Here is a 26,707-nt window from a genome sequence, read left to right as displayed (position 1 = left end):
ATCACTCAGATGTGAAGGGGCCACCTACCCATCGTCTGTCTTGTGGACAGTCGCCCTACACAGAGACGACAACATGGGAGCGGAAGTATTGCATCCTCACCGACAGCCAGTTGGTGTTGCTCAACAAGGAGAAGGAGGTAAGATGGCTATTACTAAGGAAAGCTACTTCTCTTTCTGACCAGATTCCTGAAATCTAGTTTTTATTTGCATTTTGATATGTGACACTTACAGAAATGGAAGCTGTATCAATGATAAATTATAAGTACAGGTATGCCTCCTTCTATGCCTCCTTCTATTGAGCTTCACTTTATTACACTTGGCAGATACCATGTTTTAACAAACTGAGGGTTTGTGGCAACCCTGTGTGAAACAAATCTGTCAGCACCTTTTCTCCAACAGGGTATGCTCATTTTTTGTCTCTCTGTCACATTTTGGTAATTATCACTTCAAACTTCCTCATTATTATTAAATTTGTTATGGTCATCTATGATCAGTGATCTTTGATGTTACTTTATAATCGTTTTGAGGCACATGAACTGCAACCATCTAAAATGGTGAATTTAATTGATAAATGTATATGTTCTGACTGCTCCCCTGACGGTTGTTCCCTTTTCTCTCCCTCTTCTCTGGCCTCTCTGAGAGTCCCTAAAACACAACAATATTGAAATAGGCCAATTAATAACCCTACAATGGCCTCTGAATGTCCAAGTGAGAGGAGAACTCTCACATCTCTCACTTTAAATGAAAAGCTGGAAGTGATTAAGCTTAGTGAGGAAAGCATGTTAAATGTCAACTGAGGCTGAAAGCTAGGCCTCTTGCACCAAACACTTGCACCAAACCAACATACGAATGCAAAGGAAAAGTTCTCGAAGGTAACTAAAAGCGTTAGCCCAGTGAACATAGGAGTGATAAGGAAGTGAAACAGCCTTATTGCTGAGACAGAGCAAGTCTCAGTGGTCTGGTAGAGGATCAAACCAGCCACAACATCTTCTTCAGCCAGAGCCTATTCCAGAGCAAGGCCCTCACTCTCTTCAATTCTATGAAGGCTGAGAGAGGTGAGGAAGCTGCAGAAGAAAACTGGAAGCCAGCAGAGGTTGGTTCATGACGTTTAAAGAACGAAAGAAGCCACCTTCATCAACACAAAAGAGCAAGCTGAAGCAGCAAGTGCTGATGCAGAAGCTGTAGCAAGTTCTCCAGCACATCTAGGTAAGATCATTCCTGAAGGTGGCTATGCAACACAACAGATTTTCAGGGTAGACAAAATTGTCTTCTATTGGATGAAGATGCCCTCTAGCGCTTTCATAGCTAGAGAGGAGAAGTCAGTTGGCTTCAAAGCTTCCAAGGACAGGCTCACTGTTGTCAGGCACTGATGTAGCTGGTGACTTGAAGTTGCAGCCAGGGCTCATTTATCATTCTCAAAACCTCAGGGTCCATAAGAATCATGCTAAATCTACTCTGCCTATGCTCTAGAAACAAAACTGCAAAGCCTGGATGACAGCACATCCGTTTACAACGTGGTTGCCTGAATATTTTAATCCCACTATTGAGATCTCCTGCTCAGGAAAGAAGATTCCTTTCAAAATAGGACTGCTTGTTGACAATGCTCCTGATCCCCCAAGGGCCCTTATGAGGATACTTACAAGATTCATGTTTTGTTTTGTTTTTTTCTTTAAATATTTTATTTATTTATTCATGAGAGACAGAGAGAGAGAGAGAGGCAGAGACACAGGCAGAGGGAGAAGCAAACTCCATGCAGGGAGCCTGACATGGGACTCGATCCTGGGTCTCCAGGATTGTGCCCTGGGCTGAAGGCAGCGCTAAACTGCTGAGCCACCCGGGCTGCCCAGATTCATGTTGTTTTTTATGCCTGCTAACACAACGTCCATTCTGCAGCCCACGGATCACAGGGTAATTTTGATCTTCAGGTCTTCCCGCCTCCTCCTTTTTTTTTTTTTTTTTTTTTTTTAAGATTTCATTTATTTATTAGAGATCACAAGCAGAGGGAGAGGGAGAAGCAGGCACCTCACTGAGCAGGGAGCCCAATGTGGGGCTCAATCCCAAGACTTTAGCCAAAGGCAGACGCTTAACTGACTGAGCCCCACCCAGTTGTCCCTCAAGTCTTATTCTTTAAGAAATGCATTTCATGAGTGGCTCAGTCCTTAAGCAACCAACTCTTGATTTTAGCCCAGGTCATAATCTCACAGTTGTGAGATCCAGCCCCGTGTTGGGTTCTATATTAAAGCCTACTTAAGATTTTTCTCCGCCTTCCTTTGTCCCTTCCCCCACCTGTGTGCAAGATCATGCTCTCTCTCACTCTCTCTCTCTCTCAAAAAAAAAAAAAAAAAAAAAAGGAAAAATACATTTCATAAGGCTATAGCTGCCAAAGATGAATCTGTGCAAAGTAAATTGAAAACCTTCTGAAAGAGATTTACCATTCTAGATGCCATTAAGAATTCTTGTGATGCATGGATGGGAACAGGTCAGAATGTCTACATTAAAAGGAGCTTGAGAGCTTGAGGACAAAGTTGATTCGAACTCTCATGGAGAACTCTGAGGGATTCAGGACTTCAGAGAAGGCAGTAACTGTGGATGTCATAGAAATAACAAGAGAACTAGACTTGAAAGGGGAGCCTGAAGATGGAACTGCATTGCTGCAATCTCATGATCAAATGTGAATGGATGAGGAGCTGCTTCTTAGGGATGAGCAGAGAAGGTGGTTTCTCGAGATGGAATCTTCTCCTAGCAAAGATGCCATGAAGATTATTGAAATGACTCCAAAGGATTTAGAATATTCCTTGAACGTAGTTGATAAAGCAACGGCAGAGTTTGAAAGGACTGACCCCAATTTTATTTTATTTTATTTTATATTATTTTATTTTATTTATTTTATTTTATTTTATTTTTTTTTATTTATGTTAGTCACAGAGAGAGAGAGAGGCAGAGACACAGGCAGAGGGAGAAGCAGGCTCCATGCACCGGGAGCCCGACGTGGGATTCGATCCTGGGTCTCCAGGATCGCGCCCTGGGCCAAAGGCAGGCGCTAAACCGCTGCGCCACCCAGGGATCCCTGACCCCAATTTTAAAAGAAGTTCTGCTGTGGGTAAAATGCTATCAAACAGCATCAAATGCCACAGAGAGATTGTTAAAGAAAGGAAGAGTCCATTATATTGGCAAACTTCATTGTTGTCTTGCTTTAAGAAATTGCCACAGCCACTCCATCCTTCAGCAACCATTACCCTGATCGGTCAGCAGCCATCAACATCCAGGCAAGACTCTCCACCAGCAAAAAGAGTATAACTTGCTGAAAGCTCAGATGATGACTAGCATTATTTGGTAATAAAGTATCTTAAAATTAAGGTATGTACTTTTTTTAGATATAATGCTAATGCACATTAAATAGATTACAGTATAAATATAAACATAACTCATATGTAGTGGGAAACCAAAAAATTCATTTGACTCATTTTGCTGCAGTGTTCTAGAACTGAACCTGAAATGTCTCTGAGGTATGCCTATAAGTCTAAAGGGCTGCTCGTGTCCTGATGATATCCAGTTGTCTTGAAGGAGGGAGTTCAACAAGATAGGGTTGGATTTTCACTAAGGAATGTGACATGGATTATTGAGTTGAGTAATTTGGAATGAGAACAGATTGCATTGGGTAGACCTGGCTCCAAAAATTGCCCAGAAGGGTTATGGGAAGTTATATCAGTGTAACTGCTAGCAAGTAATAAATGGCACTCTCCAGGGATTAATTGAAGAGGTTTAATGCATGGACTATTTACAGAGACATGGGCAGCAGAAGGGACCCACCAAAGACTGTGAAGCACTATAAACTAGTAACAGCAGAAAGCTTATTATCCCCCTAGACTTTCAGGGCAAAGGAAGGGAATAGTACTTCTGGAAACCAGAGAATGGGTTGCTTGAGAGGACTGTATGACAATTGATGTGACGCCCCATAAAAGAGCACAGCTTCTACTCAAACAGAGATGGCCAGCAGGGAGGAAGCAAAGGAGGAGAAACACTCCAGCTCTCTTCCTGCCTTCTGATGTCTTGCCAGCTGTTACCTGCTAGCCAAACTTAGCTTGAAGCCAGAGGAAAAAAGATTTCTGTTAATGTATTTTGTGAGATTTGCTTTCTGAAACACACAGCAAGGGAGAGGAAGGCAGAGAGTACATCTGGAGAGGCTGACTGAATGTAATTAGTGCAGGCATCGAGTTCTAGGTAGACTTTTGTCCTTCTACATGAAAAAACCCTTGAACTTATCATATACTATTTACTACTTTACTCCAAGTATGACGGTGTCAGAGTCCTTCCACATCCAAATAACTCATTTGCTTATTGGTGATGTATCAGATACTTGATATCATTCTGATTTGGTAGGTCCATGACACTGTTTTACTTCCCACCTCCAGAACATACAAAAGTCAGTGAGTATCATCTTGACAAAGAAAAGAGATAGTGGGAGGGAAGGAGAAGAAAAGATCTGGTTTAACAAAGGACAAACATTAATTGCCAAAAGTAAATACCTAAAAAGCTATATATAGAATATCGGTGTAGTAAGTCATCCTTCCTGAGAAGTGAACAGAAATACAGTTCTCAGCTCAGAGCTGTTTATCCCTAGCTCCCTTTTCTCTTCCCTCCTTCTCTCTGTCCCTTTTCTTTCCCAACCCTCTTCTTATTCAGCAGTCTTTAATATAGTAAAGCCAAGGTAATAACAACAGAAGAATTTTAGTTTCTGTTAATAGACAGGTCTTACTTGCGAGGGCCCAGCTTGTGTGCTCTCTGTGGTGCTTATTCTTTTTCTCCAGCCATGGAAAATCTGCCTTACTTTTGTTACCATCTCCCTACCCATGACCCTTTTCCAGTATTTTAATATTAAGTTTTATTTCATTAAAATAATGTAATAAAGGTCAGCGTTTTCTGCGGTAGTCTAGCACATGTTCCTGTGTTTATCTTAAGTGAACACATAATAAAAATTGGTAGAGTGAGTATTAGTATAGAAGATTTCTAGGTATCTTACTTTGGATAAACACATAATTGAAAAGGTTCATTTTAACCAAGCTGCTTTGTCAGCAGTCATTTATCAAAGGTATTAGTAAGGAGTGATATGAATAGATCATTTGCTATCTTTCTGACCTTACTTTTTATTTAATTTAGTATTGTAAGAAATTAAGTAGTGTCAGGATAGAGAGCAGAAGGTCAAGAAACATGCCTTATCTAGAACTAAGGTGAAATCCACTGATTAAAGATTATTGATCAATTGAGGATTCCAAGCCTGCCCCCCCCACACACTTTGTCTCATAAATTACCTGTTCATGAGGAATAATTTTCTAAAACAGTATCTTATGTGCTTTATTTCTTTTTATGCCATCATCCTGAGTAGCCCTGGACAAATGAGAGCTCCTCATTTCCCATACTCTGTATATGGCTCTGTAAATCCTCTTTTCTGCCTGCATCTTCTGCTCCTCTTTTACCACTGTTTAAAACTCTATCATTAGGGGGATCCCTAGGTGGCTCAGCGGTTTGGCGCCTGCCTTTGGGCCAGGGCACGATCCTGGAGTCCCAGGATCGAGTCCCGCATTGGGCTCCCGGCATAGGAGCCTGCTTCTCCCTCTGCCTGTGTCTCTGCCTCTCTCTCTCTCTCTCTCTCTCTCTCTTTCTCATAAATAAATAGATAAATAAATAAATAAATAAATAAATCTTAAAAAAAATAAAACTTTATCACTATACCCTCTGCAATTCACAGTCTATCATCAGCAAAATCAGCTGTTTCTTCCAGCTGTTCTTTGTAGGCATCCCTTAACTTCTTGGTTTCAAGAGAACCTGTATTTTCCCTGAGAATATCATCTTCTGTGAGGTCCTGTCAAGTCATGGCTGTTTTTCTTTTCTTTTTTTTTTTTTAATTTTTATTTATTTATGATAGTTATCACAGAGAGAGAGAGAGGCAGAGACACAGGCAGAGGGAGAAGCAGGCTCCATGCACCGGGAGCCCGACGTGGGACTCGATCCCGGGTCTCCAGGATCGCGCCCTGGGCCAAAGGCAGGCGCCAAACTGCTGCGCCACCCAGGGATCCCCATGGCTGTTTTTCTTCCACAGCCTTCATACCATGCTGCTTTTGGAAGGTGCTCTTCCTCTTTCACGACTGCTTCTTGCCCTCCTCCATTTTTCCTAGAAGTCCAAATACTTCCAACCCCTAATCATTCTTCTTCATTTTCTGTTGATTTGAGCTTCTGGCTCATTATCATTAGTTTCAACACTACCCCAGCCTTACTTTGTTATGATTCTAAGATCTGCAGAGATGCTTCTTCCAACACACTGGGTCTCAGGTCCTTGACCTCTTTCTTCCCAGATCTTTTCTTCTAACCTGTCTCATCGCTGCAACTTCTTCATATTCTTAATTGCATTCATTGTATACTCTCCTCATCATCTTCTTACTAGCTCGTCCCTTGTTCCAACAATCCTTCAGAGACCAATGGTCCATTGATACTATTACCTTTTCTACCCCATATACCTCTGATAGCCTCTCTTCCCTCTTCACTCAGCCTGAATTCCATGGTCAGCCATTCTAATTACTCCCTTGCATACTATTTCCTTGCCCTTCTTATGCATTATCACTCTCACTTGGCAATGTGATAGCTCAGTTAAATCCTGTCCCTTATCTGTCCTGCCCTCCATCCATGCAGCATAATATGTCTGCAGAAAATCACTCCATCGTGCTGATGGTCTTTAAACTAGTGACTGTAAACCTCATGTGAGCCCCTAATGCTACTTAGCAATCACAAAACATTTTCCTAGCTTGATTATTGCCCAACTCTCCTGAACTAGTACTTCTCAATCTACGTGTGGAAAGGACCAGTTTTTTTCTCTACCCAGCTGTGAACAAAATATGATAAAATGAATAGATAAGAAAAATGAAATTTCAAAAAGACATAAAAACACAAGTCCCAATTTTTAATTAGATTTAACCAAAATGAAATTACAATTCAATAAATATACACAGAATAATCATAACATAGGAAAAGAAGAAGTAAAGAAAATTGTACATGTTCATGGAAAGTGTGCTGTACAATGAAACAGACCTATTGATCACACGAGGCATACTTCTCAATTTCTGTACTGTTAAATTATATATTGCAGGCCAATAACATTTGCAGAACAACATAAGTCCTTGGACCACACTTTGAGTGGTACAGTCCAAAATGATTTCAAAATGACTTTTTTTCAGGCCTCCTGGGTGGTTCAGGCAGTTAAGTCTGCTCAGGTCATGATCTCAGGGTCCTGCAATTGGGCCCCACATTGGGCTCTCTGCTCAGTGGGGAGTCTGCTTCTTCCTCTCCCTCTTCCTCTGGGCACACACTCTCTCTCTGTCTCTCTCTCTCTTTCAAATAAATAAAATCTTTTAAAAAATTATAAAATGACTTTTTTTTCTACTTCTCCTCTATTCTAATCCTTTATCTATTACTCTTGTATAGCTGGTTATTTTGATGCTTATTTCTTTTTTTGTTTGTTTGTTTGTTTGTTTGTTTGTTTTTTGATGCTTATTTCAATGAGAAAACTCAAGCACCCAGAAGAGAACTTCTGATACTTCATTACCAACCATGTACAATGTCTACCCATCCCCAAGCAAGCGTTTCCCTATACTCTGTTTTGTCTCTTTTAACTATAGTTGACCTGTCTACAATCCAGTGATCAGCTCCTCCGTGTGTGCACATTCCATTACTTCTCACCTATTCAAGGATGTATCACTAGCAATTCTCCCCTGCTTCTTTTACATCTTTAATTTTTTGCTCTCTACTGGATCATTCCCCATCAGCATGCTATAATTTTTCCCATTTTAAATGAAGAGATAAGCCTGGATTAATCTCACTTCTATCAACAATTACCATTTCTTTCTCTGCTTCCTTTAACAGCAAAAAGTCTTGAAAACTTTTAAATCCATTGTCTATAATTCTTCTCCTCTCATTCTTTCTTAAACCCGCTCCACCAGATTCTTACACCATTCTGACAGAATTGTTCTGACCTCTACCTCACTAAATCCAAGGGTCAGTTCTCCATTCTTATCCTACTTAATCTGTTAGCAACATTTAATACAGTCGATGGCTCCTTCCTTCTACAACTACTTTCTTTTGGCTTAGACCTCGTGCACTCTTAGTTTTCCTCCTGCTTTTCTGGAGTCATCCTTCCTTCTGAGTCACCTTTGCAGGTTTCTCTTCTCTTTTTTTTTTTTTTTTTTTTTTAATTTTTATTTATGATAGTCACAGAGAGAGAGAGAGAGAGAGAGAGAGGCAGAGACACAGGCAGAGGGAGAAGCAGGCTCCATGCACAGGGAGCCTGACGTGGGATTCGATCCCGGGTCTCCAGGATCGCGCCCTGGGCCAAAGGCAGGCGCTAAACCGCTGCGCCACCCAGGGATCCCGGTTTCTCTTCTCTTTAAATCTGACCAGGGGAGTGCCACAGAGTTCAGTCCTCAGGCCTCACTTCTTTAGAATCTCATCCAGTCTTAGGACTTTCAGTACCCTCTAATGCTGTGGTTCCTAGTTTTATGTCTCGGGTCTATACCTCTCTCTCATCTCCAGACCTGTATATCCATCTGCCCATTACATCTCTACTTGGATATATAATAAACATCTCCAACATGCCTCACGCTGAACCCCTAATTTTTCCAATCCTGCCAGAGGCCATCCCCACCTCCATTAATGATAACTCCATTCTTCCAAGTTTTGAAGGCCAGAAACTTCCCCAGCTTTACTCTGTCCCAGCCATTCTGGCATTGTTAGGACTCTTGAACACATCAGCATGTTCCTTTCCTGCCTCAAGGCCTAAGCCTTACCTTTTTCCTCAAATATTTGCATGACTCACTTTCTCACTTCCTTCAACTCTTTGTAAGCAAAGAGAGCGCACCCTGACCAACCTATGTTAAATTGCAACTTCTCCTCATATCTCTATCCCAAACTTTGATCTAATTACTTGGCTCTGATTTTTTTTTTCCCTCATAGTGTTTGCCACCTTCTGAAATGCTTTATAATTTATTTGTTATGTTTATTGTCTCCCTTCCCCTATGAGAATGTAAGGTTTAGGGCAGGGATTTTGTCTATTTTGTTCAATGCTATATTCCTCAGTGCTTAGAACAGTTCCCAACACCTAAATAAATTCTCAATAAATATTTGTCCAATAATTTTTTTAGAAGGTAAATTATAGACTCTGATTCTGAATATCCATTTCATTAATGTAAATTTGAGAGATGAACCTTTTTTTCTATCTTTTCGTTTTATGTTATAAATCTTCCCAGAATATGAGACTTAATTCCATATATTTTCTAAAAACTAGATGATAATAAAGGAGAAAAATAATCCATAGATGCTTTTCCATTGTTGAATATTGATTCATTTTTATTTATTTATCGAACACCTATAATGTGTGTAGTATTGTGGTTGCAAAGATGTAGTCTTATGGGGACACATTGAGGTAAATTAAAAGCTGTAATCATTTGGAACTTGACAGAGGTGATGACTGTATAACATTATGAATGTACTAAATGTCTCTGAATTATTCATTTTAAAATGGTTAATTTTAGGTTAAATGAATTTTGCCTCAATAATTTTTTTTTCAAAAATTATAATATAACCATAAGGGGAAGATTAACTGACATATTGCCTGGGTGGGTTGTGATGTGAAATGAAGAACGCCAAGAAAGATTTTACAGAGAAATTTATGATTGAGCCATGTCTTTAGGGACAAAAAGAAGCTCAGCTGGAAGAAAAGTAGGGGAGGATATTCCAAGTATGTATAATGATACAAAGTCGAGAAACATCTCTTTGGCAAACTGCAAAATGTTCAGAATTCTTGGAATAAAGTTTGCAAGAGGAAAAAAAATATAGCCGATAGCTGGCAAGAACCAAATAATAAAGTGCCTTTGAAGGCCATGCTAAAGAATTTGGATGTTTTTCTGGATGTGATTTAGACCATGGAAAGGTATTTAACAGGGCAGTAACATCATCAGATTTGCTTCTTAGAAAAGTAACTCTGTTGATCATGTGGAAAATTGAGTGAAAGGGATTGGAAGGAAGTACATGAGTTAAGATGACTATAGTAGACCTGGTAAGGGATGATGAAGGGATGATGAGGGTACAAAGCAGATACAGAGACAGTTTAATGCCCTGAGACAGGTATATTCTACCGTTAAGTTGGAAAAACTGGATTAAGTCTCTCTGATAAGAAATTGTAAAGTCATTGCTGTACCTGCTTCTTAAATGATAAGCTTAATATATTGTTAATTTCATTACAGGAAAAGATTAGAAACCCACTTTTTTTGTGGAAGGACCAGAGTATGCTGTCACTTTTCTACCTTTCACCCACATTATCATGAAGAGTATAACACTTACTCTTGAATTTTGCATTGAAAATATAGAATTCATTGAAAGAAAGGAGTTTAAGGAATTTCCTTCTAAAATTACCTAAAAATGCTGTTTTAAACCTTAATCAACTAATCACCAGGTTGTTTACTGCTGTCTTCAAAAGATAATTAAGAGGTTCTATAAGGATTTAAATGAAGCCTTAGCCAGGCACTGCTGGAATGTAGGAGGATTATATTAGCCTAGTATCACTCATGTATTCAGTGTGTGGGATCTTTTAGTGCTCTCTCCTAACTCTGCATGTTTCCTGTCAGAAATGGGAACAAGTCTGCTTGGGGGATATACATGAGAAGGGTGTTAAATACACCACTTACCAATTTGAGAATATAACAGAAGGGTAGGTCTGGGCAGAATGCTGAAAGAAGTCTGCCAGGAGTATCACCTTGAGAAATGACTCATTGGTTCAGTAAATTGCTTCATGCAAATTGTGCCAAATAGACATTGCTTATGTGTGTTATGAAATATACTTCCCCGCCCGAATGCCAGCAAAGGCCCCAGCTGGCTTGGCACCAGCCCAGTTCAAAGAGGGTGTAGGAGGCCATTTGAATTCCATTTTGCTCGCAAGAGATAAGACCAAGTAAACGAGAGATTAGGAGTGGAGGGAAATGGCAGAGAGACAATCATGAACCCTTCAAGGTACAGCCAGCATAAAAATACAAAAAAAAAAGAAGCTAAATATGTGAGTTTCTTTCTCTTGGCAATAATAACCCATTAGGAAGGATAACCGTGGCTCCATTTTTCTCCATTCAGACTCTACTTTCTGTAGTTGGAATTTTGAAAGCTGGATGGTAGCATATAAGCAGCAAGGTACTAATAATGCAATTTAAAAATATCTTAGAATATTTTTATTGCTTTTGGAAAGCATTACTCTCATTCAAATATGTTGATGAAAATAGCATTTAGGCTTTGTGCAAACAGCCAAAAATCAACTATTATTTATCCTGGGGTAAACTACTCATGGCATATTTCATTCAGAACCATTTTCAGGCTTTTCAGCAGATACATAGTGTGCCCCTGTGAGTGAATTTACTAGCTAGGAGTTACAAAGAATAAAACACAGTTCCTTCCCCTTTCTCTCCCCCATACCAAACTTAGTTGTGGAAATAAGACAAATACTTTTTAAATGGCATTTGATAAATAGCTAAAGTAGAGAAAGAAATTCATTTATTCTAAAGGACCGTAATCTGTGTCATTAAGATGCTATTGGCAATGGGTCATTACCAAAGGAAGCTTAAGAAAGGAAGGGATTTGATCAAAGCTATATGTTATGAATATTAATCTGTAGACTGGGAAGAGGGAGAGATAGGAAGGAGACAGACTAATGAAGAGACGACCATTCATCTGATCTAAAAACTGAAATAGTTTCCCAGTGCTTCCTGAATTATGTATGACCTGGTATTAAAACCCTCCCAATGCAATCATAATATATTTTTGGGGTTTTAGGTTTTACTACCCTTCTAGAGGCTCTAGCTAAATTGGCCTACTCCCTGTTCCAAAACAAAAGTTGTGTGTTTACCACTTCTTGGCCGATGGTATATTTTTTCCTTTGCCTAACATAGCCCCCATCTCTAGCTACCAAATATTCCTTATTTGTGGATTGGGTCTATTTTTTAAGGTTTGGGGATTGACTAGTAAGGTATAAGCTGTTGACTTACATGGAATTAGTTGTACAAACGAATAATTATAATTCAGTGTAATAAGTGTAGTGACAGAGAAAGATCCGTTATTGGAGGAAACTCAAGAAGGTATACCGTAACCTTCCCTTAGGGGATTAGTAGGAGGAGAAGATTTCTGGAAGAGGTAATGCCTGTCCTAAGCTTTAAGATGAATTAGCAATTTACTGGCAGGTATAGATGAGAAAAGAAAGTGAGGAAAGATATTTCAGGCTGAGAGAACCAACTAGAACCAACTAATAAGCAAAGCACTGAACTACAAAATAGGGAATATTTTAGGGAAATGAAAGCAATTTGGTATTCCTAGAATGTAAAATCTGAATGAAGCCGGACACTCAGACAGTAGCGAGATTGTGGAAAACCTGGTATATTCTGAATTAGGGAGCTTGCACTTACTCTGTTAGATAGTAGTTTTAAAACACTCTTGTAGCAGAACCTTTTCTTTGTGGAAAAGCTTATACAAAAGCCCTGTATAACAGATAAACTCAGAATTATGCTCTGGTTGAAGCAGAGAGCTACCTCCTCACTGTCAGATACTTCTATACACAAACATCTGGTTAGTCCTTTGAAAGCCACTGCTGGAGGTGAAGGAGAACAATTGAAGGGCTTTAAGCCTCAGGATGACATGATCAAATTTGCATTTTGGAGATATTCTGATAACAATATAAAGGATAGATTTAAGAGGCAGAATATCATCAATGAAGAGACTGTATTAGTAGTTAGGATAAGAGATAATATGAGAGTTTTGGCACCAGCTATGATGGAGTAAATGGTATAAGACTAGCCCTCCCATTTGCAAAACAAACAAACCAAAAAACCCATAAAACTAGAGATTTTAGTATATATATATTATATATATAGATTATATATATAGATTTTATTTTATTTTTATTTTATTATTATTTTTTAAAGATTTTATTCACTTATTCATGAGAGACACAGAGAGAGAGGCAGAGACACAGGCAGAGGGAGAAGCAGGCTCCACGCAGGGACCCTGACGTGGGACTCGATCCCGGTTCTCCAGGATCAGGCCCTGGGCTGAAGGCAGCGCTAAACCGCTGAGCCACCCGGGCTGCCCTAGAGATTTTAGTATATATATTATATATAATGGTTTCAGGCATTGGACAATACACAGCTAAAGACAGTGATCAACCCCATTGCCCTGGCTGTCTGCTGTATACCATTTCCCAAATATGGTCCTCCATCTGAAGTCCAAGCAGAGTGCAGTAGTCCCACGAAACTGAGGAGGCAGGGAGCAGAATTCTGCAAGTGAAGGTGCTAGAATCTGCTGGAAAGAATACTGGCACGTCTTTGGCCAAGGGCCAGACTACACTTGGTCAGGGCAAGTCTACCCAGGTTTTCCAGAGAGCAACTGATATGTTAAGAACAAAATAGAGATACTAGTGATTGTACTAAACAATGAGAGACTTGCCTCTGCCAGTGAAAGACCTTTTTAAAGCCTTATCACCCCAGGCATCCAGCTGAGAGACCAGAAAGATCATGACTCAGAAATGAAGAAGTTTAAGATTTAGTAAAACTAAGTGATTTTACTTAAGTCTCTGCATTCATACCTCCACACCACTTAGTACTGGTGGTCAGGGATTAATAAACAAATAATTAAAGCTGGAGGTACTGAGAATAGATCAATGGTTCTCAGCTTTGCTTGCACATTAGAGTGACACGGGAAGTCTTGAGTTTTCAGTACCCAGACTGCACTCCAGCCCCTGAACTCAGAATGTCTAGGAGTGGTCTACGTGTCTGTTTTTTTTTTTTTTTTAATTTTTATTTATTTATGATAGTCACACAGAGAAAGAAAGAGAGAGGCAGAGACACAGGCAGAGGGAGAAGCAGGCTCCATGCACTGGGAGCCCGATGTGGGATTCGATACCGGGTCTCCAGGATCGCGCCCCGGGCCAAAGGCAGGCGCCAAACCGCTGCGCCACCCAAGGGTCCCTACGTGTCTGTTTTTTAAAGCTCCCTTCGGTGATTATAATTTACAGCCAAGGTTGAGTGCTTCTGTTATGGATGACACTTTGAGAAGCTTAGCCAGGATAGGAAGGAAAAAAAAAAACCACACCTTAGGGCAGCAATTCTCAACTCTAGTAAGCATAGGAATCAATTGCAGGTGTGTTAAAACATGCATATCTGAGCTGCACCCCTGGAGTTTCTGATTCAGTAGATTCAGGGTAGGGTCTGAGGATGTGTATTTCTAACAAGCTTCCAGATGATGCTGATGCTGGGGCCTGGATGCCCACTTGTTTTGAGAGCCACTACTTAAGGAGATAAGGAAGCTGGAGGAAGTTTTTTTTTTTTTTTTTTTTTTTTTTTTAAGGATTAAAAGGTCCTAATGATATAGTAGACCTGAACATTTTTAAAGTATTCTTTAGGAACTGCTTTCTTTTCTTTTTTTTTTTAAGTAGGATCCACATCCAACATGAGTCTTGAACTCATGACCCCCAAGATCAGAGCCCATGCTCTACATACCAACTGAGCCAACTAGGTGCCCCAGGACTGCTTTCTTTTGCTTAGTGTGATCTTGGTTTCCTGTACTTGACTATCCATGTCTTCTGTATGTACTGAGATGGAAATCGAAATGAGTTTCTATGTAATTCTAAATAAAATGAAAGAAGATTTTGCAGACAATACAGAGGTATATGTTATATATATAATGTTTTCTAAGTAACCTGATTTATTTGTGCCATTTTGCTCTTTATTGTCATGGATGGTTTGGAACTAACAGAGGACTAGGAGTCAGAGATTCAGTTTGACTTTGTTACTAACATATTTTAGATACCTGAGAAGCCATTACTTACTATGTTCTTTCCACATCTAAACTGGAATGAATTAAGGGACGCCTGGGTGGCTCAGTAGGTTAAGCGTCAGACTCTTGGTTTTGACTCAGGTCATGATCTCGCCATCTTGGGATCAAGTCCTGTGTTGGGCTCCACGCTCAGCATAGAGTCTGATTCAGCTTTTCTCTCCCTCTCCCACGCTCTCTGCCCCTCCCTCTGCTCTCTCTCTCACACACAGTCTCTCTCTAAAATAAATAAATATTTAAGATGGAATGAATTAAAGCATTTGACACCTCCTCCTCCCTCCTCTGAAGAAAAAGGAGGACTCAGAAACACAGTATAAGGACAAAAAAGTTAAAAGAAAAAGAAAAATTCCCCTCATGTTTTAAGACTGGGAAGATATGTAATATTTAAGGACTTAGTATAAATGTGAACTAATAAACTAAATTAAGGCAATCAGAAAGGACAAAATTGCTTTTCTAAAATTGACTTTCTAAAAACTGATCCTCTGGCTATGTTCTAAGATTTGTGAACTCCAAATTAGTTCATTTGAAGATACTTGGAATATGATCCCTCTAATTTTCAGAGCAGGTCAGTAGGTTTAAAAATTATTTCAGGTAAGAATCAATCAATAGTGTTGTGAAAGTAAAATATTCTTTTTTTTTTTTTTTTGAAAGTAAAATATTCTTAAGAAACGCTGGTTTAGAATAAAGGTCAACACTATTCTCCCTTATAGCTTGAGTCAGAGATTCAGTGCCCTAACCTTTAAAATGATAGTTTGAATAAAACCTTTGATCATATATTAAGTTTCAGGAGTGGGAAACAAAGAATCTACATTAAAACTTTGACAAAGGGACGCCTGGGTGGCTCAGTGGTTGAGTGTGTCTGCCTTTGGTCCTGGGATTGAGTCCCACATCAGGCTCCCTGCATGGAGCCTGCTTCTCCCTCTACCTGTGTCTCTGCCTTTCTCTGTGTCTCTCATGAATGAATAAATAAATAAATAAATAAAAAATAAAAATAAATAAATAAATGAATAAATAAATATTTTGACTAAATAAATAAAATTTTGACAAAATAGTTGTGTGAGTGAATTTTAGGCCCAAGTAAGAAGTTTGATATATTTTATTTTTATCTTCGTTAGATATGTTAGACACAAAGTATATGATAATAGAAGCCATTTCTTCCTTTTTACTGGATATGGTCAGTATAAATTTCCACAGAAAAGATCATAATAGGTTATCTCTTCCTAAAGTATAAAAAATAACCACTGTCTTTTTTCTGTGTGGTGTAGGCTCTCATTATATCAGATAATAGGCATTTTTAGAGCTATCACAAAAATGGTTGTGTTTATTTAGGTTCATCTGTTTGTTCAAAGATTGAAACTAATTTTTTTTTACAAAACTTACCCCCATTCTATCCTACTTTGAAGGCAGGTAGAGAATACATTTTTGCCTTTCTTACTAGGAAGGAATTATCTAACTTCTTGGTACTAGTCTTTTAATTATTTAAGTAAAGATAATATAATTTCTATTCTGATGATTTAGCTTACTGTTCGTAAAATCTTAAATTACAGAGTACTCTTGGAAGAGTTCATGTCTTTATTGATGCTATTATTCGATCTCCCTTAATTTTTAGAATTTTATCTTTCTTCATTCTGCCTTGTAGTTTCTCAATGTGCTAGTAGTAACCATAGTTACAGTAATGAGAAAATGGGGACTTTTTGGTCCTATAAAAAGTGTACAAACTTTCAGATTGTACGAGGACATAAGGACTTTGCTCTTTATATTCTCTGTAACATAGAGTTTCCCTTGCTATCATCCCCTTGATCCCAGTCAAAGGAGTTGCATTACTGAGGCAAGGCAGGAAGCATATACAGTTAAGCCTGTATCTATCCCAATTTTATTGGATTAATGTCATATGTGTTCCCTGTAATCTTTGGAGAAATAAATTATTCCTTGTCTGTAAAAAGGGGATGGGAAAAAAAAATAAAATAAAAAGGGGATGGGAATAGTAATGGCTTGCTCATCATGTCACACATGTAAATTCCTTAGCCTTGTACAAAGTCAGCACTCAGTGCTAATCATTATTATTGAAATTTGTTGAAATTTCAGTACTGGAGCTAGAGGAATGGAAACTATGTTTAATTACTGACAAATTCTGCCAAACTATATAAGTTATTACCCATACTATTGTTAATTCTGAAAAAGGTTACTGGTAAAATATCTTTGTAAAAAGTCTGTGCTCTTTACCACTAAACTAAAATGATTTGATCTTTTAGTATGTTACCAAAAAAAAAAAAAAAAAAAAGGAACTTAGGGTCATCCCATTACTTTACAATGATAACTTGTAAGTTTTAAGATAGTTATTGGTGTTAGAGATCTTTTGTACCATTCATAGTTGTTTTTCTATATATACAAGCAACACTTGCTATGTTCCACTGAAATATGTTTTATTAACTATCTCTAAGTGCTTAACTGTAAAATTGAAAAAAAATTGGGTGATTTTACTACTCTTAACTAACAAAACCTTCTTTAAATTGAGTTTTGGGGCTAAGTCTCTTTGGTTGGCTTTTATTTCCATTTACCTTATTGGGCATTGGCTAGAATTGGAGCATGTGGACTAGTTACTGGTGTATAAGAATCTTTTATTTGTGTGGGTGTTTTATTTGGTTTTCATAGCTCCCAAAGCAGGCACACACCTGGATATGACTTGTCTGTACTGCAGGTAAGCTAATTTATATGCTCACCTTTCTTGATTTTACAGGTTTCTTTTTAAAGAAAAACTTCCTGACAAGGGGTTGGTAATATCTTACCATTGTAAATACCTGATTTCTATGTTTCATCTACTTTGCTCTAATGATTACAAACTCCTGTCTTTATTAACTAAAAATATTATTCAGTCAGAAGGTAGTTATGGCAAGTTCACTATTAAGTTTCATCTCCTTTTTCTTTTGGTTCACTAGATACCTGTGGAGGGAGGACAGGAGCAGCAGACAGATTCCACCAAAGGGCGATGCCTGAGGAGAACCGTCAGTGTCCCTTCCGAGGGCCAGTTTCCTGAGTACCCACCAGAGGGCGCCACCAAACTGGGTATGCTAATAAAAGGAAAAAATTCCTAACTTTTATCTGGTAATTTATGGGCTTGTTATTGTGTGTTAGAATAACACAAAACATCCTGCTTTTCCTGTTAAGTAAGTGCATTGAAATATTATATGTTAACATAGAGTTAGTAGTCATAGAAAGTTCTGTTCTTTACAATCAAGTGGCCACAAAGTTATTTTGCAGAAAGAAAATTTATCTGAGTGCTAGTACCTTTGCTATACAGTCCTAAGTCATGTGTTGTTTCTGAGTTTATTCCTTGGCTTTAAATTTTGAAAGAGCTTTAAGTGATCTTGTTGAAGCACTAAGATTTGTGGGGGAGCCAGTATTGTGTAGAAACTTGGTATTGAATAGTTTGTGTCCTGTTCACACAGCTACTGATGTTGCCTTATGTAATGTTGGATCAGGCTAATTTGGATGAGCTAATTTTGCATGTCCCACATAAGTTATATTCCTGGTTGGAGTGGGTGACAGAAGGGAGAAATGGGAAAAAAAAAAAAAAACCCATTCGAGTTATACACCATAGGAATTAATGTCAATATCAAAACAACTCTCCCCGTTTGCTACCAAGTCTGTTCCATTTGATGTTTTGTGTGCTTACCAGTGGATATTTAGGTTATTAGACAGGTCAGGTAATTTTAAAGAAACATAATTAAGATTAAATAAATAATTTGAAAAGTAGGGAGTGCTTTGGTATTTTCATTGTTGTATTAATATTTGCTTAGTGAACCTAGTCATTAAATCATAGACATTTGATAGGTAAATAATAGGAAATCATTTATAGTCTCTGTATTGTTTAATATGGATCTTTCTGTACTTTTGGTTGTATTTTTGAAAATCAGGGTTTGGTTTTTTTGGGGGGGGTCCCCCCCATTTCTTCATTTCATTTTCTAAATGGAACTCAGAACTCGTGGTCAGAATCTGGATTCTTTATTTATTATTATTATTTTTTATCCTGTAACAATTGTTGCTAATTTCTAGAAATTGGACAAACATTTTTCTCCAAGGAGTCATACTTGGAGAAAATCAAGATTTCCTCTCATCTTATTTCCACTGTACTTCTTTATTTTTTTAAAAAGATTTTATTTTATTTTTTTTTAAGATTTTATTTATATATTCATGAGAGACACAGAGAGAGAGGCAGAGACGTAGGCAGAGGGGCAGGCTCCATGCGAGGAGCCCAATGTGGGACTCAATTCCAGGACCCCAAGATCGTGACCTGAGCCAAAGGCAGACACTCAACCACTGAGCCACCCAGGTTCCCCCCCCCCCCACTGTACTTCTTTAGCATGTGTTCAAACCAGTTTAGGTGAGCCTAAATTATGTTGCAAACCTGTCTGGGTGTAACCATTTTAGCCTATTTATATATTTCACATAGAAGTTCTTTGTGGCTTGGACTGGCCCAGAGTCACCTTCTTTCACCTCTTTTGCTGTCATTATTTGTAATGTTATGTTGATGACTCTCTTTGCCACTTCTCCAGGAACTTTTGACCCACAAAAGTCACTTAATTTTGAGGATATGTAATCATAGTCTGGAAGAATTATTGCCATTTTATAGAAGAGAGAACTACATAGTAATTCTTTAAAAATCTCCACCATTCCAGGTACTGGTCCCAAAGATAAACTAAGATGAGTGGCCATGTTATCTAGTCCAGAGCCAACCTTCTGCCCCTGTCTTTGACTACAAGTATGGTAGCCATCTAGATTCATGGGGTCCATGACCATTTTTGGAGTGGTTGTCTTAAATTAGCACTGGAAGCTGTCATTCATAAGTACCAGAGGGAAAAAGACTGCTTTTAGAGCCATTCTTCCTTACATGACAGTCTAATGTTGAATTAGATAATTATTCTGTTTTTTTTTTTTTTTTTTTTTTTTTTTTGTCTCCTAGTGGTTTGTCTTTAGGCAAAATTTTCTATTGTCAAATATTTAATTGAGTAATTGCTGTATATGTAACATTCTATCTCAATACCTAAGAATGAAAAAGGATATAAGATTAGATTTCTGCCTTTGGAAGATTCTTATGTAGTTAGGAAGATAGATAGCTTATTGATGACTAATTATAGTATGTGTTATTACTGTGGTATATTATGTTGTGTGGCTTTTATTTTTAATTTTTTAAAAACCTTTCACTTATGTAACAAATAGTTATTGAGTGACAACTATGTGCCAGTTGCTATTCTAGGCACTCAAGATATAACAGTGAAAAAAAAATAAACAAAAATCTGTCCCTTTGTAGAGCTTACATTCTATTGAGAGTAACAGACAATAAGCAAGAGTAAGAAGTGAAATATATACTGTGCTAATGGTGATAAGTACAAAGAAAAAATAAAGTAGGGAATGGAGATAGGACGTGTCAAGGAAGTGTAATTTTAGCTAAGGTAACCACGGCATGCCTCTTGTTAAGTGACATTTGAGTAAAGATCTGATAAAATAATGACCGTAAGGCATGTGGATACTTGAGGTTGAGGTATTCCAATCAAAGGAACAGTTAGTATAAATGTGGAAATATGCTTGGGGTGTTCTAAGAACAGCATACATGCCAGTGAGGCTGGCATGGAATGAACAAGGGGGAGAGCATCATTGAGCTCTTTGGCAAGCAGATCAAGATGGTGTTATAGGTCATCATAAGGGCTTTGGTTTCTGCTTTGTGAGATGGGGAGCCACTGACTTCTCTGGTAAAAGTAGGGATGCAAGAATGAGAGTTCAGAGACCAGTTTGGATGCTATTGCAATAATCTAGATGGGAGATGCTAGGACTTGGGCCACAGTGGTAGTAGCGGAAGGGCTGAGAAGTGACCAGATTCTGGATTTGAAGGTAGAGCCAACAGAATTTGCTTATTGGCTTGGATATGGGGTGTAAGAAACAGAAGAATGAGGTCTTTTGGTTAGAGCAGCTAGGGGAATTAAGTTCATGGAAAAGACTGGGAGAAGCACATTTGAAAGTGGAATTGACCAGGAGCTTAATTTTGGACATACAGAGTTTGAAGATCTTTAATAAGACACCCAAGTAGGAATATGCAAGTATGGAAATCAAGAGAAAAGTACAGACTGGAGATAGAAATTGGAGGCCTCAGGGATGCCTGGGTTGCTCAGCGGTTTAGCACCTGCCTTAGGCTCAGGGCATGATCCTGGAGTTCCGGGATCGAGTTCCACATCAGGCTCCCTGCATGGAGCCTGCTTCTCTCTCTGCCTGTGTCTCTGCCTCTCTCTCTCTCTCTCTCTCTGTCTCTCATGAATAAATAAATAAAATAAAAATCTTAAAAAAAAAAAAAGAAAGAAATTGGAGGCCTTTAGCAAATAGATGGTATTCAAAGCCATGAAGTTAAATGAAACCCCCAGGGAAATGTGTGTAGGTAGAAGATGAAGCACTGGAACAACATTTAGAGGTTAGGAAAATAATGAAGCATTGGCAAAGAGAAGAAGAATAAAAATCCATAATTTTGTTTCCAAATAAGACAGATGAGTCAAGTGTGTATGGGGCAACCCTTTCTGATCTTGCACAGTTGTTGTACTTCGAGCTCTGGATTCTCTTTGTTCTCCAGTAGAGGAACCCCAAACACTGATCAGTCTTTGCAGAGGTAAAAATCATAGTATACACTTTGATTTCAGGTGAGGCAGTCACCTACAGAGAAATGCCCACTCATGAAAAACATGCCCCTTTTACTGTACTTAAGAGAATTTATAACAGAAAGGAGCTCTGTGACTGTAAAGGATACGTGAAGAACTTTTATAGTGGTTGCCAATTTAACTGTACCTCAGAGATTTTGAACTGGTTAAAGAGCCTTGGCACGTAAGAAGATGGGAAGGTGTATATTTGTGCCTCAACACATTGTTTAACATGAGCAAATTTACACTGATGAGAACCTAATAAATGTCAGAAACTTAGGGAAAGGAAGTATGTATGAGGTATGACGCAGCAGAGTGGGTATTAGTTAAGCATAGAATGTACTTCTTGCTCAGTCCTTCTCAGACTCTTGCATTTAGCAGTTTAAGATTACCCATTATTATTATGCATACGGTGGCATTTGACATAGATTTTGAGACACCAAATTCTTTTCTACTGAAAACGAGATGTTTTCTTAAGGCATATGAACCTCATCTCTAGAGCACCCATCTCCAGATTTAGTAAACCTAGAAAAAACTACCTACCCTTGGTGACAGTATCCAGATTTTAATTTATTCATGAAAGACTTTCCAAATTCAAACCATGCAAGCATGATTTGCTCGAATATTCAAAAGGAAAATAGTTCTTCAGATATTACTTTATTTGCATACTAACAATATTGGGCAGTGTATAAATTGACCGCATGGACTAGAACTAGTAAAGATTAATTTTCAATGGAGATATAACCTACGTGGATTCAGCCTAAAGAAAAAAAAAGCCTGGGTGGCTCAATTGGTTCGGTATCCACCTTGATTTCAGCTTGAGGTCATGATCTCAGGGTCATGGGATTGAGCCCCACATCGGGCTTTACGCTCAGGGTGGAGTCTGCTGGTCTACTTGTCCCTCTCCCCTTGCTCCTCCTCCTGCTCGTGCACTCTTTCTCTCTCTCAAATACATACATACATACATAGAATCTTAAAAAAAAAAAAAAAGTCATCAAATACCTTCCAAGAACACTGTGAAATAGGGAGAAAGGGGGAAGCTGAACAGTGGACAGCATTTTCGTGAAGTGTGCATTTACAGAAGAAACTGTATCTACTACTGCATCTTGTTTATGCCTGGCTGGTGGATAGCACACAGGAGAATCAGGAACTCTTGTCTATTCTGTTTGTTGCATTACTCTGACCTGTCAGGAAGGTTCATGGTCACATGCTCGGATGGGCAAAGCAAAATTGGAGCCTGAAATGAGTAATAAGAGTACTTGTTTGTAGATATCATCATAAACATGATAAACATAACATAAACGTAACCAAAATTATCTTTCTAATTAATTAGAAAATGCCAACTATCCAACTTTGAAGAAAATTATTATTAAAGCAGGATATCCTCTCCAAGGCATTTATAAAATTATTATAAAAGTTAACTCTTTTGGGCGCCTGGTTGAGCATCTGCCTTCAGCTCAAGTTGTGATCCTGGGGTCCTGGGATCAAGTCCCACATCAGGCTCCCACAGGGAGCCTACTTCTCTCTCTGCCTATGTCTCTGCCTCTCTCTGTGTGTCTCTCCTGAATAAATAAAATCTCAAAAAGAAAAGTTAACTCTTTTAATCAAAATAAGTAGAGGATACTGATTATTCAAACCTTAGCCTTAACCCTGACCTTCTTTCTTTATTAAAGTAGCCTCAGTTCTAACTTTATGTATAAACTAATGATGAGTCTCTTTTTACTCCCAAAACATTATTAGGAGTACCTAGATAATTTATGAGGGATTTTCAAGGTGCTAGAATCTTCGATGAATATATAGAGTAGTAATAATAATATTGAAAATAGGGGACATGTGAATAACGAAGATTTAATATTATAAAAAACCTATTCTTCCACTTTTCAAAGTAATAGAATTAAAAATGTCGGTAAATAGTTCCTGTGTATGATATAGTACTCAATATTTAGATTGGCTAATATTAAGCATATATGCAAAATATAATGCATAATATTTATTATATAATATGTATATATATAAAACCAATAGAAGCAAGTCTTGTGCTTTAGGGTAATATAAATAGGCTAATACTAAGTTTTATATATATTATATGTATATAATATATAATATTATGACATAATATAATGAATTTATAATACATATTTATATGTATATAAAACCAATAGAGGCAGAGCTTGTACTTCAGGGTAATACATATTTAAGTGATCAAAACAGTTATGAAAAAGAATCAGTAGCCTGATAGTTTTAGCTCAGGAAGTTAGAGCTCAATGGATAATGGCAGCTCTTGTTTGTTTTTTGTTTTTGAAATAGCCTAATAAACTAAGACTATATCACCAATATCTAGTAAGTAAGCTCATGCTAAGATAGCTGCATAATATCTAGCCTTTATGCTTGAATTCTTTAATTTCTAGATCTCAGTGATACGTAAGTTATTTGAAGAAAGGTCAAAAAAAAAAGGTCAAATGAGCTCAAGAATTATAAAAAATACTATGGGTAATTAAGATGGAAGACCCTTGAATAATGTCCCTTGAAGCTTTTGGTTGGGTAGTTTTGAGTTTTCTTAAAAATTATGAGCCTGTATATATTATTTCTTTGAAGTCTATAAGACTCTGTAAGATACACAGGTAATGCTGATGATAATATTCTAGAAGAATGGACTTGACTCTAGGTTAAAATAACCATGTACAGTCATTTCTATAATGTGGCATATGTGATTCTAAAAATCACATCACCATGCAAAACTGCACAATAAAAATCACAGGTCTTAGGGGAAAAGGGGATCAGAGGTACTGTACTAAAAAACTTGGTCGATGACACATTAGAAAGAATAGGAACAAAATAAAAATGGTAGCACATTTTTACATGTGTTAAATGGTTGCAAAATACATGAATACTATAATAAATATAGTACTTTCACTTGAAAAAAATCTGGGAAATTTACTTGTGGTAGTGAGAATCAGAGTAGTTTGGAAGTTGACTATGAAGTGATGGAAAGAAAGTTTTTTGGAAATTGAATAGAATGCTGTTATACAAGATGTGGATGAGCGTGGCCTGTAGCACATGTGGTCAAGTGAGGTAGCTGGTAGATGGTTGAAGTATGTATGTGAGCATTTTTGTTGTGTATTCATTCATGGCTTGCTTCCACTGGGTGTGGTGTTCTTCATTCACCTGTGTTGTTCACAGAGGAAATCATGCATAAACAAACAAAAAATTCACAGAATTACAGATTGTGCCCTGTTTTGTCTGTTGTGGTGTGTAATGTTCATATTTTCAAAAGCATTATAACAGAACTGGCTTGCCTCCCAACCCGATTTAATCAGGTTTGTCCATTGGAAAGAAGTAGCTTGTATTTGTTAGCCAACTGAATTCCAAAATATCAATTACTTTTGAACACAATCCTAAATTTTTTGGAAGTTATTTAGAACTCAAAACTAGTACGAATAAAATAAAAACTAATAGTTAAGTTCTCAATCTAACTTACTAAAGCCAATTTTTATTTTACTCCTAATGAGCTAGATTTAGGTCAGCAGGACAGTTTTTTTCTCTGAGGAAATCAGTTCTCAGTTTTAAGTCAAGGTGACAGATCACAGTTCCTTCCAACTTGTAAATGCAAGTTTGGGTTCCTGATTTGTTCTTTTATCTTCCTCCACATCCTCATCCCCACAGAGCAGAGATTTGTTCATTTCTGTGAAGGTGGTTTCCAGGGCAGTGCTAATTGAAATTGCCTAACAACTCTGGGTGGGCGCAAGTCATTGATATGTAGTAATTTCATAAAATTTCCAGCAGATGGCAGTAAAGTTCCTAAATGAAGGATTCCTTTTCTGATTTGTATAGATCCTTTGTATTAGGCTATTGTCAGGGTGGTTATAAAGCCAGAAGACTAGGGGAAGGAGAATCCGTGAAGGCAGTCAACATTGAGCAGTGCACCAGCTGCTTGCTAGGTTTATTACAAAATTCAAAATTGTATCCTCTGTCTTAATATTTAAGTTAGTCTCTAACGAAGTTTTTTTTCTTAACACACTAAATATAAGTATGTTCTGTGCTTCAGTCTTGACTATATATTTTGTGGTAATCTGGAATTCCAGGCTAGAATTTTCAAATTTGGTTCCATATCACAAGAAGCCTCTCAAACATGCAGCTCGGTACAGCCCAGCCTGTACCTTCAAGCTCTGCGGAGATCTGTGCCCAAGAGCTCGAGAGTCGGATCCTCTAAAATGTGATGCCCAAGTGAGGAGCCTCTTTAGACTAATCCTAATGCAATATCAATCATAGCACACCACTGTGGTGTTTGGAGAATTGAGTAGGAAGGAGGACTGAGTCACAGAAGCAATCTGGAATGGTTTTTAGATTCTTAGACTTCTGGGGAGAAAAAAGGTGGTTTGAACATAAGCATCTAATTATATTCCTTCCAGAAATCGGACTATAACTCTAGAGTGAAGAGATTTTCTTTTAAAGACATGGTCCTTGAAGGATAAGAAGAATGGGAAGGAAGAGAGCAACCAGACAAAATAATAACAATAAAACATCGAAAGCTGAAAAGCAGACGGAATGTGGTAAATAACCTAGCTGACTTGAGAAAGCCAAGTCTTAGTCTGGCAATTAAGAAAGCTAAGAAACAAACCTGATTTTTACTATAGAATCTTTAAATAGCTCAGGAATTGCTAGTATCAGATCAAATGGTAGTAGATCCCTAGGTCTTCCCCTATTCCCCATTTCACTGAACAATTGCTCTTCCTACCCTTGCTTCTATCCTAATATAAAACTGCAGGCTAATTCCTGGGTTTGAGGGGTGGGTGTGGGGGATCCAAAGGATGTGGGGGATCTAAGAGTCTCTAGATTGGAGCATACCAGGCAAAACTGAGAGCTCGGAGCACTTCACCATATACAAGGAAATCAAGTGAATGCCTACAGATGGAATAATGAAACCCTTCCACCTGTCTTTCCTCACTTGTCTTTACCCTTCAGGCAGGAGATCAGAAGAGTACTATTTGGGGTATTTAACCAGCCCAAGAGGAAAGATCTCAAGATACTGACATTCCCAAGACTAGTAGACAGCTGAAGAAAAGCCTCCAACCAGAGAGAAAAACCAAAACAAACAAAAAGAGAAAAGAAACTTGGAGGAACAGAGA

The 26,707-nt window shown here is 38.0% G+C and overlaps 1 protein-coding gene across 9 annotated transcripts in view; it reads left to right on the top strand.

Moving 5' to 3' along the window:
* RASAL2 (RAS protein activator like 2) overlaps positions 1–26,707 on the top strand; it is a 347,793-nt gene that overhangs the window by 163,219 nt on the left and 157,867 nt on the right. For all 9 annotated transcript variants that reach the window (XM_025430194.3, XM_025430192.3, XM_025430191.3 and 6 more), the window contains exons 2-3: positions 10–137; positions 17,841–17,967. In XM_025430194.3, the coding sequence (XP_025285979.1) occupies positions 10–137; positions 17,841–17,967 (255 nt within the window). The remainder of the gene's footprint in view (positions 1–9; positions 138–17,840; positions 17,968–26,707) is intronic.

Source organism: Canis lupus, chromosome 7 (assembly GCF_003254725.2).
Source record: "Canis lupus dingo isolate Sandy chromosome 7, ASM325472v2, whole genome shotgun sequence".
In the NCBI taxonomy this organism is placed as follows: domain Eukaryota; kingdom Metazoa; phylum Chordata; class Mammalia; order Carnivora; family Canidae; genus Canis; species Canis lupus.
This window is presented reverse-complemented; position numbering and strand designations above follow the sequence as displayed.